Raw genomic sequence first — 18333 nt, 5'->3', positions numbered from 1 at the left:
TATGTATATACTGTACTCGATACCATCTACTGTATCTTGCCTATGCTGCTCTGTACCATCACTCATTCATATATCCTTATGTACATAGTCTTTATCCCCTTACACTGTGTATAAGACAGTAGTTTAGGAATTGTTAGTTAGATTACTTGTTGGTTATTACTGCATTGTCGGAACTAGAAGCACAAGCATTTCGTTACACTCGCATTAACATCTGCTAACCATGTGTATGTGACAAATAAAATTTGATTTGATTTGACTGATAATTTTACCCGTTTCTGGTCGTTTCCTTGGTCAGCCCACTAACCTGACGTTCTCAGCAGGCTCCCCTGTATCTCCATCCACAGCAGGGTACGAGGCGATCACTCCGTCCTTCGGCATTTTGTTGGGATCCTCAGAGACAGACACAGGTTTGGTGCTGGGCTTAAATGCTGGACCTTCCGGCATGTTGTTAACTGCGATCGAAATCGGGTAGTTCTTCCCCCTTTAGGCTTTGGCTTTGGTTTCGGCTTCCCATTGGGATCAGGCTTAACCCCAGGCCCAACTCCTGGTTTAACCCCAGCCCCAACAACCACCCCTGCATTCACCCCCACATCTCCCCCAACATCCACTCCTACTTCAACACCAGCTCCTGCTCCAGCGCCTGCCCCAGCTCCAGCTCCAACCCCATCTCCAGTTCCAGCTCCCGGCCCTCCCCCCCCCCCAGCATTAACATCCACATCCATCGCTACAGCACTCCCTACAACAAAAGGAGCTACGTTCTCAATGACTATTCCAAGTTCTAATTTCTGGACTTCCTCGAAATCTACTGCCTGCGGGTTTGAGATGAGGAAAAAATATATTAAACTCTTAGACATACTGCGTCAATAGGCATCTACAGAACTGAGTTTGACAACTCAAACCATATGTGAAAATACAGTCAGATAACATAAGCTCAAAATGTCCAAACAACATTGAGTGAGGTCTTAGAGTCCAGTCATACCTTGATCAGCTTCAGAATGCCTTCGTTGGTGTCTTGGTCCGTCTCGATGGAGAAGAGTCCATCCTCGTTGCCTTGGGTGATGTGAAAGACGGCCCGCCAGTTATCTGTGTATTCTAGATCTCTGTCCACTGTTTTGATCCTCATCACAATGACATCAGCAATGTTCTCGTCAACGTTCCCTGCATACTGACAGAACAATGGCAGGGATCAGTCTCAACAAATATACAGTATTTTATACAGTATGTTTCTGCCATAGGTAACAGGCTGAGGTCCCTTTATTGTTTAATCCCCCACGTTACAATGGTACAGTACAAATATAAATGCCAAGCTATAGTTTGACATCTGATTGTGCTAGCTGAATGGCGGCCAGATACAGTCCTATAGAAAGTCTAGACCACGTTGAACTTTTTTCACATTTTGTTGCGTTACAAAGTGGAATTGAGATATATTTAATTTTAATTTTTTGTTATTGATCTAAACAAAATACTCCGTAATGTCAAACTGAAAATAAAATTCTACAAATGTTTACATATTTAATAACTAAAATATAGTCATTGCATAAGTATTCTCCCCCTTTGTTTAGGCAAGCCTAAATTAGTTCAGAAGTAAAATTTGCAGTGGTGTAAAGTACTTAAGTAAAAATTCTTGAAAGTACTATTTTTTGGGGGGTATCTGTGCTTTACTATTTTTTTTACAACTTTTACTTCACTACATTCCTAATGAAAATATTGTACTTTTTACTTCCTACATTTTCCCTGACAACCCAAAGTATTCGTTACATTTTGAATGCTTACCAGGACAGGAAAATGGTCAAATTCACACACTTATCAAGAGAACACTTGTTCATCCCTACTGCCTCTGGGCAGGCGGACTCACTAAACACAAATGCATCTTTTGTAAATAATATCAGAGTGTTTTAGTGTGCCCCTGGCTGTCCGTCAATTTTTAAAACAAGAAAATGGTGCCATCTGCTGCATTATATAAGGAATTTTAAATTATTTATACTTTTACATTTGATCCTTATGTATATTTTAGCAATTCCATTTACTTTTGATACTTCAGTATATTTAAAACCAAATACTTTTAGACTTTTACTCAAGTAGTATTTTATTGGCTGACTTTTACTTGAATAACTTTCTAGTAACATATCTATACTTTTACTCAAGTATGACAATTGGGTACTTTTTCCACCACTGAAAAATGTGGCTTAACAAATCACATAATAAGTTACATGGGACTCACTCTGTGTGAAATAATAGGGCTTGACATGATTTTTGAATGACTACCCCTTCCTCTGTCCTCATTACATACAACATCTGTAAGGTCCCTCAGTCAAGTATTGAATTTAAAGCACAGATTCAACTACAAAGACCAGGGAGATTTCCGAAAGCCTCATAAAGAAGGGCAGTGATTGATAGATTGGTAACAATAACAAATCAGACATTGAATATATCTTTAAGCATGGTCAAGTTAACAATGATACTGTGTATAATCTATTAAACCTGTCATGTCTTATTATGTCTGTTCCTGTCCTTTCTCTTCACTCTGTCTCTCTCTGCTGGTCTTATTAGGTTACCTTCTCTGTCTCCCCTTCTTCAGCTGTTCTACATCTCCCCTAACTAGCTCATTCATCCTTTCCCACCTGTTCTCTCTTTCTCCTCTGATTAGGTCTCTATTTCTTTCTCTGTTCCTGCTACTTTCAGTGTCAGATTCTTGTTTGTGTTTTTCATGCCAGAAGCAAGCTATCGTCTCGTTTGCTTCCACCTTGTCCTATCCTGTCGGAGTCGGCCTGGCAGGTGCATTGACAACGTCGGAAGAGGATTTATGCCATTCCTGTTTTTTCATTAAAGAACTCTGTTTTCTGTTAAAACCGCTTTTGGGTCTTCACTCAAGTACATAACAGAAGAATCTGACCAAGAATGGACCCAGCGGCTCCGGACCCTTTTCACTCCGCCGTCGAGATCCAGGGAGCGATGCTAGGCAGACACGAGGAGGAATTGTCTGCTGCTCGACATGCTGTTGAGACCCTGGCCGTCCAAGTCTCCGACCTCACAAGACAGGTTCACCAACTCCACCTCGATCCACCGCCCACTTCCAGGGTTTCCGAGTCTCCGGAGCCCAGGATCAACAACCCGCCGTGTTACTCTGGGAGCCCACTGAGTGCCGCTCATTCTTCACTCAGTGTGATGTGGTGTTCTCTCTCTAGCCCAACACTTACTCCAGGAGCGCAGCCCGCATCGCCTACGTCATTTCTCTCCTTACCGGACGGGCGCGTGAGTGGGGCACGGCAATCTGGGAGGCGAGGGCTGAGTGTATTAACCAGTATTTGGAGATGATACGGGTTTTTGACCGTTCTGTTTTTGGGGAGGAGGCTTCCAGGGCCCTGTCTTCCCTATGTCAGGGGAATCGATCCATAACGGATTATTCTATTGAGTTTCGCACTCTCGCTGCCTCTAGTGACTGGAACGAGCCGGCTTTGCTCGCTCGTTTTCTGGAGGGTCTCCTCGTCGAGGTTAAGGATGAGATCCTCTCCCGGGAGGTTCCTTCCAGTCTGGACTCCTTAATAGCTCTCGCTATTCGCATAGAGCGACGGTTTGATCTTCGTCGCCGAGCTCGTGGAAAGGAGTTCGCGTTCTCCGTTGCTCCCCTCTCCACATCACTGCCACCTGCCGCATCACTGCCACCCTCCTCCGCCGGCTCGGATGCTGAGCCTATGCAGCTGGGGGTATCCGCATCTCGGTCAAGGAGAAGGAACGGAGAATCACCAATCGCCTCTGTCTCTACTGCGGCTCCGCTGGTCATTTTGTCACCTCATGCCCAGTAAAAGCCAGAGCTCATCAGTAAGAGGAGGGCTACTGGTGAGCGCAACTACTCAGGTCTCTCCTTCAAGATCATGCACTACCTTTCCGGTCCATCTCCGCTGGCCCGGTTCATCTGCTTCCTGCAGTGCCTTGATAGACTCTGGGGCGGAGGGCTGTTTTATGGACGAGACCTGGGCTCGGGAACATGACATTCCTCTCAGACAGTTAGGGGAGCCCACGGCCTTGTTCGCTTTAGATGGTAGTTCTCTCCCCAAGATTCAGCGTGAGACGCTGCCTTTAACCCTCACTGTCTCTGGTAATCATAGCGAAACCATTTCTTTTTTAATTTTTCGTTCACCTTTTACACCTGTTGTTTTGGGTCATCCCTGGCTAGTGCGCCATAACCCTTCTATTAATTGGTCTAGTAATACTATCCTATCCTGGAATGTTTCTTGTCATGTGACCTGTTTAATGTCTGCTATCCCTCCTGTTTCCTCTGTCTCTTCTTCACAGGAGGAGCCTGGCGATTTGACAGGGGTGCCGGAGGAGTATCACGATCTGCGCACGGTGTTCAGTCGTTCCAAGGCCACTTCTCTCCCTCCACACCGGTCGTATGACTGTAGTATTGATCTCCTTCCGGGAACTACTCCCCCGGGGTAGATTATACTCTCTGTCGGCTCCCGAACGTAAGGCTCTCGAGGATTATTTGTCTGTTTCGCTCGACGCCGGTACCATAGTCTCCTCCTCCTCTCCCGCCGGAGCGGGGTTTTTTTTTGTTCAGAAGAAGGACGGGTCCCTGCGCCCATGCGTGGATTATCGAGGGCTGAATGACATAACAGTTAAGAATCGTTATCCGCTTCCTCTTATGTCTTCAGCCTTCGAGATCCTGCAGGGAGCCAGGTTTTTCACCAAATTGGACCTTCGTAACGCCTACCATCTCGTGCGCATCAGGGAGGGGGACGAGTGGAAGACGGCGTTTAACACTCCGTTAGGGCACTTTGAATACCGGGTTCTTCCTTTCGGCCTCGTTAACGCTCCAGCTGTCTTTCAGGCACTAGTTAACGACGTCCTGAGAGACATGCTGAACATTTTTGTTTTCGTTTACATGGACGATATCCTGATTTTTTCACCGTCTCTCCCGATTCATGTTCAGCACGTGCGACGCGTCCTCCAGCGCCTTTTGGAGAACTGTCTTTATGTGAAGGCTGAGAAGTGCACTTTTCATGCCGCCTCTGTCCCTTTTCTCGGTTCCGTTATTTCCGCTGAGGGCATTAAGATGGATCCCGCTAAGGTCCAGGCTGTCATTGATTGGCCCGTTCCTAAGTCACGCGTCGAGCTGCAGCGCTTTCTGGGCTTCGCGAATTTCTATCGTCGTTTCATCCGTAATTTCGGTCAGGTGGCAGCTCCCCTCACAGCCCTTACTTCTGTTAAGACGTGCTTTAAGTGGTCCGTTTCCGCCCAGGGAGCTTTTGATCTTCTTAAGAATCGTTTTACATCCGCACCTATTCTTGTTACACCTGACATCTCTAGACAGTTTGTTGTTGAGGTTGACGCGTCAGAGGTGGGCGTGGGAGCCATTCTTTCTCAGCGCTCTCTCTCTGACGGCAAGGTCCATCCTTGTGCGTTTTTCTCTCATCGCTTATCGCCGTCAGAACGTAACTATGATGTTGGTAATCGCGAACTGCTCGCCATCCGCTTAGCCCTAGGCGAATGGCGACAGTGGTTGGAGGGGCGACCGTTCCTTTTGTCGTTTGGACTGACCATAGGAACCTTGAGTACATCCGTTCAGCCAAACGACTTAATGCGCGTCAGGCTCGTTGGGCTCTGTTTTTCGCTCGTTTCGAGTTTGTTATTTCTTATCGTCCGGGCTCAAAAAACACCAAACCTGATGCTTTATCTCGTCTCTTCAGTTCTTCTGAGGTCTCCACCGACCCCGAGGGATTCTCCCTGAGAGGCGTGTTGTCGGGTTGACTGTCTGGGGAATTGAGAGGCAGGTAAAGCAAGCACTCGCTCACACTCCGTCGCCGCGAGCTTGTCCTAGGAACCTTCTGTTCATTCCCGTTCCTACTCGTCCGGCCGTTCTTCAGTGGGCCCACTCTGCCAAGTTAGCCGGCCACCCCGGCGTTCGGGGTACGCTCGCTTCCATTCGCCAGCGTTTCTGGTGGCCCACTCGGGAACGTGACGCGCGTCGATTTGTCGCTGCTTGTTCGGTCTGCGCGCAGACTAAATCTGGGAACTCTCCTCCTGCCGGCCGTCTCAGACCGCTTCCCATTCCCTCTCGACCGTGGTCTCACATCGCTTTAGATTTTATCACCGGACTGCCTTCATCAGCGGGGAAGACAGTTATTCTTACGGTTGTCGATAGATTCTCTAAGGCGGCTCATTTCATTCCTCTCGCTAAGCTCCCTTCTGCTAAGGAGACGGCTCAGATCATTATCGAGAATGTTTTCCGAATTCATGGCCTTCCGTCAGACGTCGTTTCAGACAGAGGCCCGCAGTTCACGTCTCAATTTTGGAGGGAGTTTTGCCGTTTGATTGGGGCTTCCGTCAGTCTCTCGTCCGGCTTTCATCCCCAGTCTAACGGTCAAGCCGAACGGGCCAATCAGACTGTTGGTCGCATTTTACGCAGTCTTTCTTTTCGTAACCCTGCGTCTTGGTCAGAACAGCTCCCCTGGGCAGAGTACGCCCACAACTCGCTTCCTTCGTCTGCTACCGGTCTATCTCCTTTTCAGAGTAGCCTCGGGTACCAGCCTCCGCTGTTCTCATCTCAGCTCGCCGAGTCCTGCGTCCCCTCCGCTCAGGCTTTTGTCCAGCGTTGCGAGCGCACCTGGAAGGGGGTCAGGTCGGCACTTTGCCGTAATAGGGCGCAGACTGTGAGGGCCGCTAATAAGCGTAGGACCAAGAGTCCTAGATATTGTTGCGGTCAGAGAGTATGGCTCTCCACTCAGAACCTTCCCCTTAAGACAGCTTCTCGCAAGTTGGCCCCGCGGTTCATTGGTCCGTTCCGTATTTCTCAGGTCATTAATCCTGTCGCAGTGCGACTTCTTCTCCCGCGCTATCTTCGTCGCGTTCACCCGGTCTTCCATGTCTCCTGTGTTAAGCCCGTTCTTCGCGCCCCCGCTCGTCCCTCCCCCCCCCCATCCTTGTCGAGGGCGCACCTATCTACAGGGTTCGTAAGATTTTGGACATGCGCCCTCGGGGCCGTGGTCATCAGTACCTAGTGGATTGGGAGGGGTACGGTCCTGAGGAGAGGAGTTGGGTTCCCTCTCGGGACGTGCTGGACCGTTCGCTGATCGATGATTTCCTCCGTTGCCGCCAGGTTTCCTCCTCGAGTGCGCCAGGAGGCGCTCGGTGAGTGGGGGGGGGTACTGTCATGTCTTATTATGTCTGTTCCTGTCCTTTCTCTTCACTCTGTCTCTCTCTGCTGGTCTTATTAGGTTACCTTCTCTGTCTCCCCTTCTTCAGCTGTTCTACATCTCCCCTAACTAGCTCATTCATCCTTTCCCACCTGTTCTCTCTTTCTCCTCTGATTAGGTCTCTATTTCTTTCTCTGTTCCTGCTACTTTCAGTGTCAGATTCTTGTTTGTGTTTTTCATGCCAGAAGCAAGCTATCGTCTCGTTTGCTTCCACCTTGTCCTATCCTGTCGGAGTCGGCCTGGCAGGTGCATTGACAACGTCGGAAGAGGATTTATGCCATTCCTGTTTTTTCATTAAAGAACTCTGTTTTCTGTTAAAACCGCTTTTGGGTCTTCACTCAAGTACATAACAAAACCACGCAGACACACCAAAGATGCAGTCATCCCTCTAAACTGAGCTGCAAGACAGGAAGGAAACTGCTCAGGGATGTCAGGCCATTGGTGATTTTAAAACAGCTACAGAGTTCAATGGCTGTGATGGGAGAAAACTGAGGATGGATCAACAACATTGTAGTGACCATAATAATGACCAAAATGCAGAGTGAAAAGAAGAATACAAATGTACAAAATACAAATATTCCAAAACATGCATCTGTATGCAACAAGGCACTAAAGTAATAATAAAAAATAAAAAATTGCAAAGCCTTATGTTTGGGGCAAATCCAACACAACACATCACTGAGTAACTGCCTCCATATTTTCAAGCATGGGGGTGGCTGCATCATGGTATGGGTATGATTGACATCTGGAGAGTTTTTCAGGATGAAAAGAAACGGAATGGAGCTAAGCACAGGTAAAATCCTAGAGGAAAGCCTACTTTATTTAGTCTGCTTTACACCAAACACTGGGAGAGGAATTCACCTTTCAGCAGAACAATAACCTAGCCAAATCTACACGGGAATCGCTAACCAGGAAGACAGAGAAAGTTCCTTAGTGGCCAAGTTACATTTTTTACTTAAATCTGCTTGAAAATCTATGGCAAGACATGAAAATGTACCATATTGCACAATACAAGTTACACCATTCTTATAAGACTTATCCAAGAACACTCACAGCTGTAATTGCTGCCAATGGTGTTTCTATCATGTATTGACTCATTGTGGTGAATACTTAGGTAATCAAAATATATTTGTTTAATTTTCCATTAATCTAAAAGAAAAAAAAATCTTACACTATTGACATGTATTTTGTATAGATTGTTGACAAAAAAAATACAAATCAATCAATTTTATTCACACTTTGTTACGCAACAAAATATTTTTAGAAGTTCAATGGGGTGTAGACTTTCTATAGGCACTGTATGTATTTGAAGGATAACCTCAGTAAAATGAGGAAATATATTATAAACATTTATTATTAATCATTAATATCATTCCCAGATTGTGACCCACTGGCATGGAAAACACAGCATGTAAAACAATCTCAGGAAAGGTTGAAACCTCGGCTGTATCTTTTACCTGCCCCTTCTCCAGTGTGGGGATGTTGTCATTGATGTCCAGGACCTTTATTTCCACAGTTCCTGTTCCCGTGTTGCCTCCAGCTGCCCCGCCCATATCTGTCCCTTGGACGATTATAGTGTACGAATCGTGAGTCTAGAAAAGATAGAGCAAAGAGACTTTTATACACTGCTATTTCACATCAGACCTTGGTTCAGTTAATATTTTAGCTGCTTTTGATTGAGCTTGCCTGGTATACACTTGACTCTTCTGGCTACCAAATAGTCTGAAAATACCATACAGACCACAGGAGGTTTATGGCACCTTAATTAGGGAGAACGGGCTCGTGGTAATGACTGGAGTGTCATCAGTGGAATGGTATCAAACACATGGTTTCCAGATGCCATTCCATTTGTTCCATTCCAGCCATTATTATGAGCCGTTCTCCCCTCAGCAGCCTCCTCTGATACAGACAGTTTGTAGGGCTGTCAAGGCCTCATCAAGTGCACCTCTCTGTCCAGTCTGGCATCCTTTACGAAGAGTTTCCCTGTATTCTCATCGATGGTGAACATAGCTCCGGACCCTGCTGGTTTCTGGCTGAGGATCTTGTAATGGATCTTAGAGTTGATGCTCCCCTCCTGATCATCATCTTTCCCTATGATCTGCATGATTTCTGTGCCTGATGTTTCACAGGGCAGGGGGCAATGGGAGAGGACATTGTGAGACATGTTATTCCAAAGGCAAGAGGCAACCTCTATGTGTTTCTGGATTTGTTAAACACTGTCTTATATGAGGGCATTTGGCGGCAGGTAGTCTAGCGGTTTGAGTGTTGGGCCAGTTACTGAAAGGTTGCTGGTTCAAATACCCGAACCGACAAGGTGTAAAATATGTCAATGTGCTCTTGAGCAAGGCACCTTAACTCCAATCTTCTCCAGGGGTGCTGTACTACTATGGCTGACCCTGTAAAACAAAACATTTCACTGCACTTGTGACAATTTAAAAAATGTCATGTACCTGCTTTGCTGGACTCTGCGATGGACCCAGAGTGGAGCTCAAAGTAAGGTGAGTTATCGTTCAGATCAATGACATGAATCTGCAGAGGAATATCTGCTTCCGCCAAGGTCCCGTTTCTGTACCTGGCCACTCCAGTCAACTGGGACAGGCGGGAAATAATATAATATATATATATATATATATATATATATATATATATATATATATATATATATATACATATATATATATATATATACATATATATATATATATATATATATATATATATATATATATATACAGTGCCTTGCGAAAGTATTCGGCCCCCTTGAACTTTGCGAACTTTTGCCACATTTCAGGCTTCAAACATAAAGATATAAAACTGTATTTTTTGTGAAAAATCAACAACAAGTGGGACACAATCATGAAGTGGAACGACATTTATTGGATATTTCAAACTTTTTTAACAAATCAAAAACTGAAATTGGGTGTGCAAAATTATTCAGCCCCTTTACTTTCAGTGCAGCAAACTCTCTTCAGAAGTTCAGTGAGGATCTCTGAATGATCCAATGTTGACCTAAATGACTAATGATGATAAATACAATCCACCTGTGTGTAATCAAGTCTCCGTATAAATGCACCTGCACTGTGATAGTCTCAGAGGTCCGTTAAAAGCGCAGAGAGCATCATGAAGAACAAGGAACACACCAGGCAGGTCCGAGATACTGTTGTGAAGAAGTTTAAAGCCGGATTTGGATACAAAAAGATTTCCCAAGCTTTAAACATCCCAAGGAGCACTGTGCAAGCGATAATATTGAAATGGAAGGAGCATCAGACCACTGCAAATCTACCAAGACCTGGCCGTCCCTCTAAACTTGCAGCTCATACAAGGAGAAGACTGATCAGAGATGCAGCCAAGAGGCCCATGATCACTCTGGATGAACTGCAGAGATCTACAGCTGATGTGGGAGACTCTGTCCATAGGACGACAATCAGTCGTATATTGCACAAATCTGGCCTTTATGGAAGAGTGGCAAGAAGAAAGCCATTTCTTAAAGATATCCATAAAAAGTGTTGTTCAAAGTTTACCACAAGCCACCTGGGAGACACACCAAACATGTGGAAGAAGGTGCTCTGGTCAGATGAAACCAAAATTGAACTTTTTGGCAACAATGCAAAACGTTTTGTTTGGCGTAAAAGCAACACAGCGCATCACCCTGAACACACCATCCCCACTGTCAAACATGGTGGTGGCAGCATCATGGTTTGGGCCTGCTTTTCTTCAGCAGGGACAGGGAAGATGGTTAAAATTGATGGGAAGATGGATGGAGCCAAATACAGGACCATTCTGGAAGAAAACCTGATGGAGTCTGCAAAAGACCTGAGACAGGGATGGAGATTTGTCTTCCAACAAGACAATGATCCAAAACATAAAGCAAAATCTACAATGGAATGGTTCAAAAATAAACATATCCAGGTGTTAGAATGGCCAAGTCAAAGTCCAGATCTGAATCCAATCGAGAATCTGTGGAAAGAACTGAAAACTGCTGTTCACAAATGCTCTCCATCCAACCTCACTGAGCTCGAGCTGTTTTGCAAGGAGGAATGGGAAAAAATTTCAGTCTCTCGATGTGCAAAACTGATAGAGACATACCCCAAGCGACTTACAGCTGTAATCGCAGCAAAAGGTGGCGCTACAAAGTATTAACTTAAGGGGGCTAAATAATTTTGCACGCCCAATTTTTCCGTTTTTGATTTGTTAAAAAAGTTTTAAATATCCAATTAATGTCGTTCCACTTCATGATTGTGTCCCACTTATTGTTGATTCTTCACAAAAAAATACAGTTTTATATCTTTATGTTTGAAGCCTGAAATGTGGCAAAAGGTCGCAAAGTTCAAGGGGCCCGAATACCTTCGCAAGGCACTGTATATGGGTTATATTGTTTCAGTTACATATTAACAAACACCTTATAAGCTGCTGTCATAACTGCCATGTAATTCTTATAGATGACATCTTCACAATGTCAAGGAGACTCACGTTGTACACGTTGCATTTCTCCCGGTCCAGGATGCCAGTGATGCGTACAAAGCCGTTCTCGGGGTTGACAATAAAAAGGTTAAAGGGGGGTTTGTCAGCCCCCTTCCCTGCCAGGTAATACTCCACCTTCGCCTCTTTGTCCTTATCAGAGCGGATCTGAACAAACAAATTACATTCAAACATAAGGAAACAGAGACAAAGGGATAATCACACCTGAATATAACTTGTGGAGTTCCTCAATGATCCATACATTTAAAAAGTTTCTATTATTGCCTGACGTTTTAAAAACATGTTTTTTACATGCCTAAATTAATTATTTCTAATGACATGTATTTCATCTAATTATATGTATCTATGTTGTCAGTATAGTTGTTTATCATGTGTTAAAATTCCATAGGACTAAAACCACTTCTGCCAGGATGGAGTGACTCACGATTAAGGATTATGCCCAATTGCTTATTTGCATCCAAATAAGCATCACAACAATCAACTTCTATGTCTCTCTAGATGAAACAGGCTGGTAACCTGAATCTCTGCCTCCTTTTCTCACATGAACCAAGTGAACATAATACCCAGACTTATGCTCATCAGCCTAGCCTGCCAATGCCACTCTGGCAACCATGTGTTAGAAACCTGTTCCTAGTTTCATTCCTCCAAGCGCTTAGTTTCTCATGCCATCCACAGAACAGACCTGAGTTTTAAATAGTGGTTGTATTCTTTCAAATAATTATTTTATTGAGCCCGCCTGGGGTGCCAGATGGGTGGGGTGGGTTTGCACTTTTGGAACTATTACATTGATTCCATTGTGCCAGACAGGCAAGCTCAATCAAGTACAGCTCAACAAAATAAGAAATGTGCGAACAGTGGCGCAGTTTCACTTTATGCGGATTTCAGCTTATTTCAGTAGTCATTATGATTCGTCAGGTTTTGCTTTGTGTCTTCATTTCGCAGACCTTGGCAATGTACTCTCTTTTTGTGTAGTCTGTATTCTCGTAGATTTTGGCAGGAGGCAGGATCCATTCTCTCTTCTGTCTCCTGAGATTCTTTCTTTGCATCTCTGCTTCTGCGTCAGCACTGATAACCTGGAATATCAAAAGAGCACATTCAGAGTTACGGGTAATCTTATACAGTTAACGTCTGTGGACACTAGACTGGAAATAAATATTGTTTCCATGCATTTGCCTATTGTCATATATAATAAGAGTTCTGATTTTCTCCATATAGGCCTCCACCTTATTATAAATAAGGTAGTCCCTGCGAGTAGAAGTTGAGAAGCGTGTTTCATGATTTCTAAAAGTGTTGAATAAAAATGCTGTTGTAGTTCTGATCATTGTCTTTAAGGCCCTCAATTAGATCAATGCAATCAGAGGCCTGTGCCGGCCGTGACCGGGAAACCCATGAGGCAATACACAATTGGCCCAGCGTCGCCCGACTTAGGGGAGGGTTTGGCCGGCCGGAATGTCCTTGTTCCATCGTGGTGATAGCAAATCCTGTGGCTGGCCAGGTGCATGCACGCTGACACGGTCACCAGGTGTATGGTGTTTCCTCCGACACAAAATGTTTTTTTGTGGATGGATATAATTTGTATGTATAAAATGTAAGTATAAAATTCCCGGTAGATGGAAACGGACCGATGTACTTGGGCCGATTCTGGGCAGTCATTCATTTTGATTTCGTGCAAAGTCCGACACCTGATTCCGGGCCAATTCAATCAGTCCAGGCCAATTCAATCAGTTCTGGCCCCCCTGAGCCAATTCCTCATTGCTAGTTGTGTGTGTGTGTGTGTGTGTGTGTGTGTGTGTGTGTGTGTGTGTGTGTGTGTGTGTGTGTGTGTGTGTGTGTGTGTGTGTGTGTGTGTGTGTGTGTGTGTGCGTGTGTGTGTGTGTGTGTGAGAGAGACACTGACTGACACTGACTGGCTGACTGACTGTTGGCACAGAAATAAGGCGGATTATGGCTACAGACGGGTTGCGTCTGTTTTCTGTCTGATCAGATAAAGAAATACTCTCATCCATCACACCATATGCAAAAGATGTGATAGGTCCGCACTCAAAAAGATATTTCATAAAGCTTACTTTCTTTTTAAATGTAGTTTTTTATTTTCACTGCATCAGGGATAGTGTACACAGACATTTCAGTTTTGCAGCCTTCTTCAGTGTATAGGTACAAAACCTTGTATATAGATAGACCAGAGAAGTCACATCCCTGATTGTCAGATGAGTGGCAACCCAAATTAGAAGCACCTGCTGCTCATCGGTTGATCACCTGTGTTCCCTACAAATGCTGCTTCGAATTAAAAAGATTTGTACCTGCACACTGAAAAAGTCTGCAATGCCTAAACATCTGTGTACGCTATACCTGATGTAGTGAAAAAAATATTAATTAAGCTTTATGTTACAGCTTTTTGAGCGTGGACCGATTAGACATTTTGTTTCTGTTTGTGAGTTTTACGCACCAGCCAAGCTTCTGAGCGCAAAGGTCCCCTTTTGATTGCATGGCAGGGTTCCCCAACTGGCGGCCAGCGGGCTGAAATTGCCCCTTGGATGATTTTACTTACCCCCCAAGTTTTCTTAGCAAATTGTTTTAATATTTTTAATGTTGGACTATAAAAACACCAGATTTTTTCAAATGTATTTTGGAAATCGGTATCAAAGTATTCCCACGCATAATAGAGAGATGTATGTTATCGTATACAAATGTAAGCAAGGTTTGAAATGATTATGTTTTGTGAAATATTATATCTGTTTGGGCTCCTTGCAGTCAATTTGCAGACCTTCTCAATAAAAAAATCTGCCAGCGGCTGAATCTAGTTGATGATTCCTGGTGTATGGTATCTAGCCTATAGCCTATAAGCTGTGTTTGAACATGTACATAATGCATGTCCTGGATTGTGGCCTGTCTCTCTTTCTAGAGAGGAACATTTTGTCCCCTATAGCGTCCACACCTCCTGTTAGCTGGGGAGAAAGTTAGTGTTGAGCACAGAGGTTTATTGCTTGAGCGAAATAGATCTGTCTTTTCCTGCCTTTGTCAATTGCTTTCTACAAAATAAAAATGTAATCATACTGTATGTGTCACGGGTCCGACTGAGGGAGGTTTCCCTTCCCGGTCGGGTGGCGCTCCGCGGTGGTTGTCACAGGCCTATTAGCTGCCACTGATTGTCTTTTCTCCCCCTCCTTGTATGTTTATTGGTAGCACCTGTGTGAATGATTAGTTTGTCTTTATTAGACAGCCGGCCCGCCTGGTTGTTGTGCGGGATTATTCTTTGTAACCTTCTGCTCTGTATCAGAGGAACGTGTTAGTTCCTAGTTGTGCCTTTTTTGAATCGTCATTTTGACATTCCCTGTGTTTTGGGGCCGTGATCATTGTTAGCACCCTGAGGTGCGTTTAGTGCATTAAAGAGCACAGCATTGTACTCTCTGTCTCCTGCCTTTGACTCCACACCCACGACACCCGGATTGTTACAGTATGTTTTTAACCTGAGGCACGAGGCTACATGAACAGTACATGGTGTTGCAATGAGGCGGCAGGTAGCCTAGTGGTTAAGAGCATTGGGCCAATAACTGGAAGGATGCTAGTTTGAATTGCTGACCCAGTAAATTGGAAAAATCTGAAGTTCTGCCCTTGAGCAAGGCATTTAACCTCCAGCAACTGCTCCCCAGGAGCCAATGAGGTTGATTAAGGAGGCCCCCCGCACCTCTCTGCTTCAGAGGGGTTGGGTTGAATGTGGAAGACGCATTTCGTTTGAATGCATTCAGTTGTGCAACTGACTAGGTATCCCCTTTCCCAACAAGTGTGTGTATGTTCTGTTGATTTTTAGTGACCTATATTATTTGCATTGCATGTCAAACAAAGTATCTCTGTTGGAAGTACTTCACAGGTATTTGAATGAGCGGTTACATTTTTCAGCTTCTCCCTCTCTCTCTGTTTTGGATTGTGCTGTTCCTGGAATGGGTTAAGGTCAGTTGAGAGGAACCTGGAACAAGTTATGATTTTAATTGTGCCCATGTGGCTTTTTCTTGCTTTTTAAAAATTTTTTTTTAACCTTTACCTGTACACACTGGGTGCACAAAACATTAGGAACACCTGCTCTTTCCATGGCATAGACTGGCCAGGTGAATCCAGATGAAACCCCACCTCTTCAAGGAATACCTAGGATAGGATAAGTAATCCTTCTCACCCCCCCCCCCCCCCTTAAATGATTTAGATGCACTATTGTAAAGTGGCTGTTCCACTGGATGTCAGAAGGTGAATTCACCAATTTGTAAGTCGCTCTGGATAAGAGCGTCTGCTAAATGACTTAAATGTAACTGTAAATGAGAGCTATGATCCCAAACTGATGTCCCACTGGCTATGTCAGCCATATGTAATGTGCTATATTTCATATAGAACACCTGCAGAGAGTCCTGAACTATGGGATCTCTATGGTGTCACCACTGTTCCATACCTTCCTGGGGTGTTATGGAGGCAGACTGTGTACCTACTGCAAAGGCTGATGTTTCAACAGAGCGAGCTGCTGTTTCTTTGCAACTACCATCCACTTACTTGTACATTATGTACTCAGACTATACACTGAACCCCTCAGGCCATGTTGTTATACAACAGGTTATCTGACAAGGTCACCTGTTCAATCCACTTCAATCAGTGTAGATGAAGGGGAGGAGACAAATTTAGGAAGGATGTTTAAACCTAGAGACAATTGAGATATGGAAGGGCGCAACGGTTTGAGTGTGTCAAGTACTGCAACGCTTCTGGGTTTTTATCCCTCAACAGTTTCCTGTGTGTATCAAGAATGGTCCACCACCCAAAGGACATCCAGCCAACTTCACACAATTGTGGGAGCATTGGAGTCAACATGGGCCAGCATCCCTGTGGAACGCTTTCGAAACATTGTGGAGTCCATGCCCGACAAATTAAGGCTGTTCTGAGGGCAAAGGGAGGTGCAGCTCAATATTAGGAAGGTGTTGCTAATGTTTTGTACACTCAGTGTAAACAGCACTTATAAGATTACAATGGCTAATGGCTAATGGGTTAAAGCAATAATAAAGACCAAGATGCAACAAAGACCAAAGTAAAATACTACTTAGCCTCTTTGACTCACAACACACAGCACTGAAGAATGAATCCACACTGAAGAATCATGCATAGTATATTGTTTCACTGCATAAATCACTCATAATGATGGTCATTGTGCTTGTCTGCATGGAATGAATGGGCTTCTGCAATAACTTGTTTCTCAACAACGTTGCACAAGCAACTTTGTAATTAGAAAAAGAGAATGTTCTCTGACACTAACTTCTTTCAGCTATAGAGCAGGGATCATCAACTACATTCAGCCACGGGACAATTTTTTTCTTGAGCGGATGGTCACGGGGCCGGAACATAATTACAAATTATTTCTAGACTGCAAATTGACCGCAAGAAGCCCAAACAGATATAATGTTTGACTAAAACATAATCATTTTAAACCTTGCTTACATTTGTTTACAATCACGTGTCTCTCTATTATCTGTGAGAATACTTGGGAACAGATTTCTTAAATTAAAATCACTTGGAGCTGATTTCCTGATGTTTTCAGTCTTTTGTGTCACAAAAAAAATAATATTTTTTTAAAGATTGGGGGGCCAAATAAAACCACCCATGGGCCGCCAGTTGGGGAACCCTGCTAATGAGGCATCAACAGTGTTTAAAGTTGTGCTTCCAGCTTTGCGGCACAAGAGCAAATAGGTGTTTTTATAAAGCACATTTAATAAGGCTCATGCCTAATTAAGACTAATACAAGACAGCAGATTGCAATCAAATGACCTAACCTGAAGCATAAAATATCTACTTGCAATAACAGGCTCTCCTTCAACATTTTATATTTACATTTCAATATAAATCATCATATTTCAATAAAGCGCCAGGGGTACTCACCAGTGCCACAATCAGCAGAAGCAGCAGGCAGACTCCTGCATGCCTGACCCTAGCCCTAGCCATGACAGTGTTATAGAGTCTGTACCATACAGACAGTTAATGTACAGTACAGTCCCCCTCTCTCTTTAGTCTTACTCTCTCCCTCAGAATGTAGAATTTAGTCTTGAGAATTCATGAGGGGGGTGTTAAATATGAGGGGAGGGAGGTGTCTTATGTACTTTCTCCTCAGGGACACTGGACAGCTACAGCATGTAGCTTACCCCTTCTCCCCCTCTCTTCCTCTGGGTGAATATTTTTGAAAGGTGTGTTCCTGTGTGGTGCTGACACAGGGAGCTGGCAGGCTGGTATACTTTATAGTGCCTTCCAGCCAGGGCGGTCGCACTAACACTTAAACTGGCTCTGCCTGTCTTAGGTTGTGACACAGATGGCACCTTATTCCCTATATAGTGCATTACTTTTGATCAGAGCCGTATGGGCCCTGGTCATAAGTAGTGCACTACATAGAAAGAAAGGTGCACTTTGTGACACAGAATTACTCTCAGTTGATAAAACATCAACAAAGGAAAACAAAGTCATCAACGTCAGCTTGTCTGATAAGCCAGCTGTGAATTACAGCTTGGCTCAGTCCCAAATTGCACCCTATTTCCTATAAAGTGCTCTAGTTTTGATGGACCCTGGTCAAAAGTAGTACACTATATAGGGAACAGTTTGCCATTTAGGAGCCATACCTGTCTTGGGTGTGATGGGATTTTTGT

General features: G+C 44.3%; 1 protein-coding gene across 1 annotated transcript in view; it reads right to left on the bottom strand.

Annotated features, from left to right (window-relative positions):
* The window catches only part of LOC135513090 (desmoglein-2.1-like), a 37354-nt gene extending 19585 nt beyond the window's left edge, over nucleotides 1-17769 (bottom strand). Inside the window, 9 exon segments of the mRNA XM_064935784.1 lie at nucleotides 305-482; nucleotides 485-809; nucleotides 980-1165; nucleotides 8654-8788; nucleotides 9142-9311; nucleotides 9647-9785; nucleotides 11667-11822; nucleotides 12620-12748; nucleotides 17579-17769. Of these exon segments, the coding sequence (XP_064791856.1) occupies nucleotides 305-482; nucleotides 485-809; nucleotides 980-1165; nucleotides 8654-8788; nucleotides 9142-9311; nucleotides 9647-9785; nucleotides 11667-11822; nucleotides 12620-12748; nucleotides 17579-17641 (1481 nt within the window). The 5' untranslated portion in view covers nucleotides 17642-17769.
* Between the last annotated feature and the right edge of the window lie 564 nt (nucleotides 17770-18333).

This window comes from Oncorhynchus masou, chromosome 24, assembly GCF_036934945.1.
Source record: "Oncorhynchus masou masou isolate Uvic2021 chromosome 24, UVic_Omas_1.1, whole genome shotgun sequence".
NCBI classification, from domain to species: Eukaryota; Metazoa; Chordata; class Actinopteri; order Salmoniformes; family Salmonidae; genus Oncorhynchus; species Oncorhynchus masou.
This window is presented reverse-complemented; position numbering and strand designations above follow the sequence as displayed.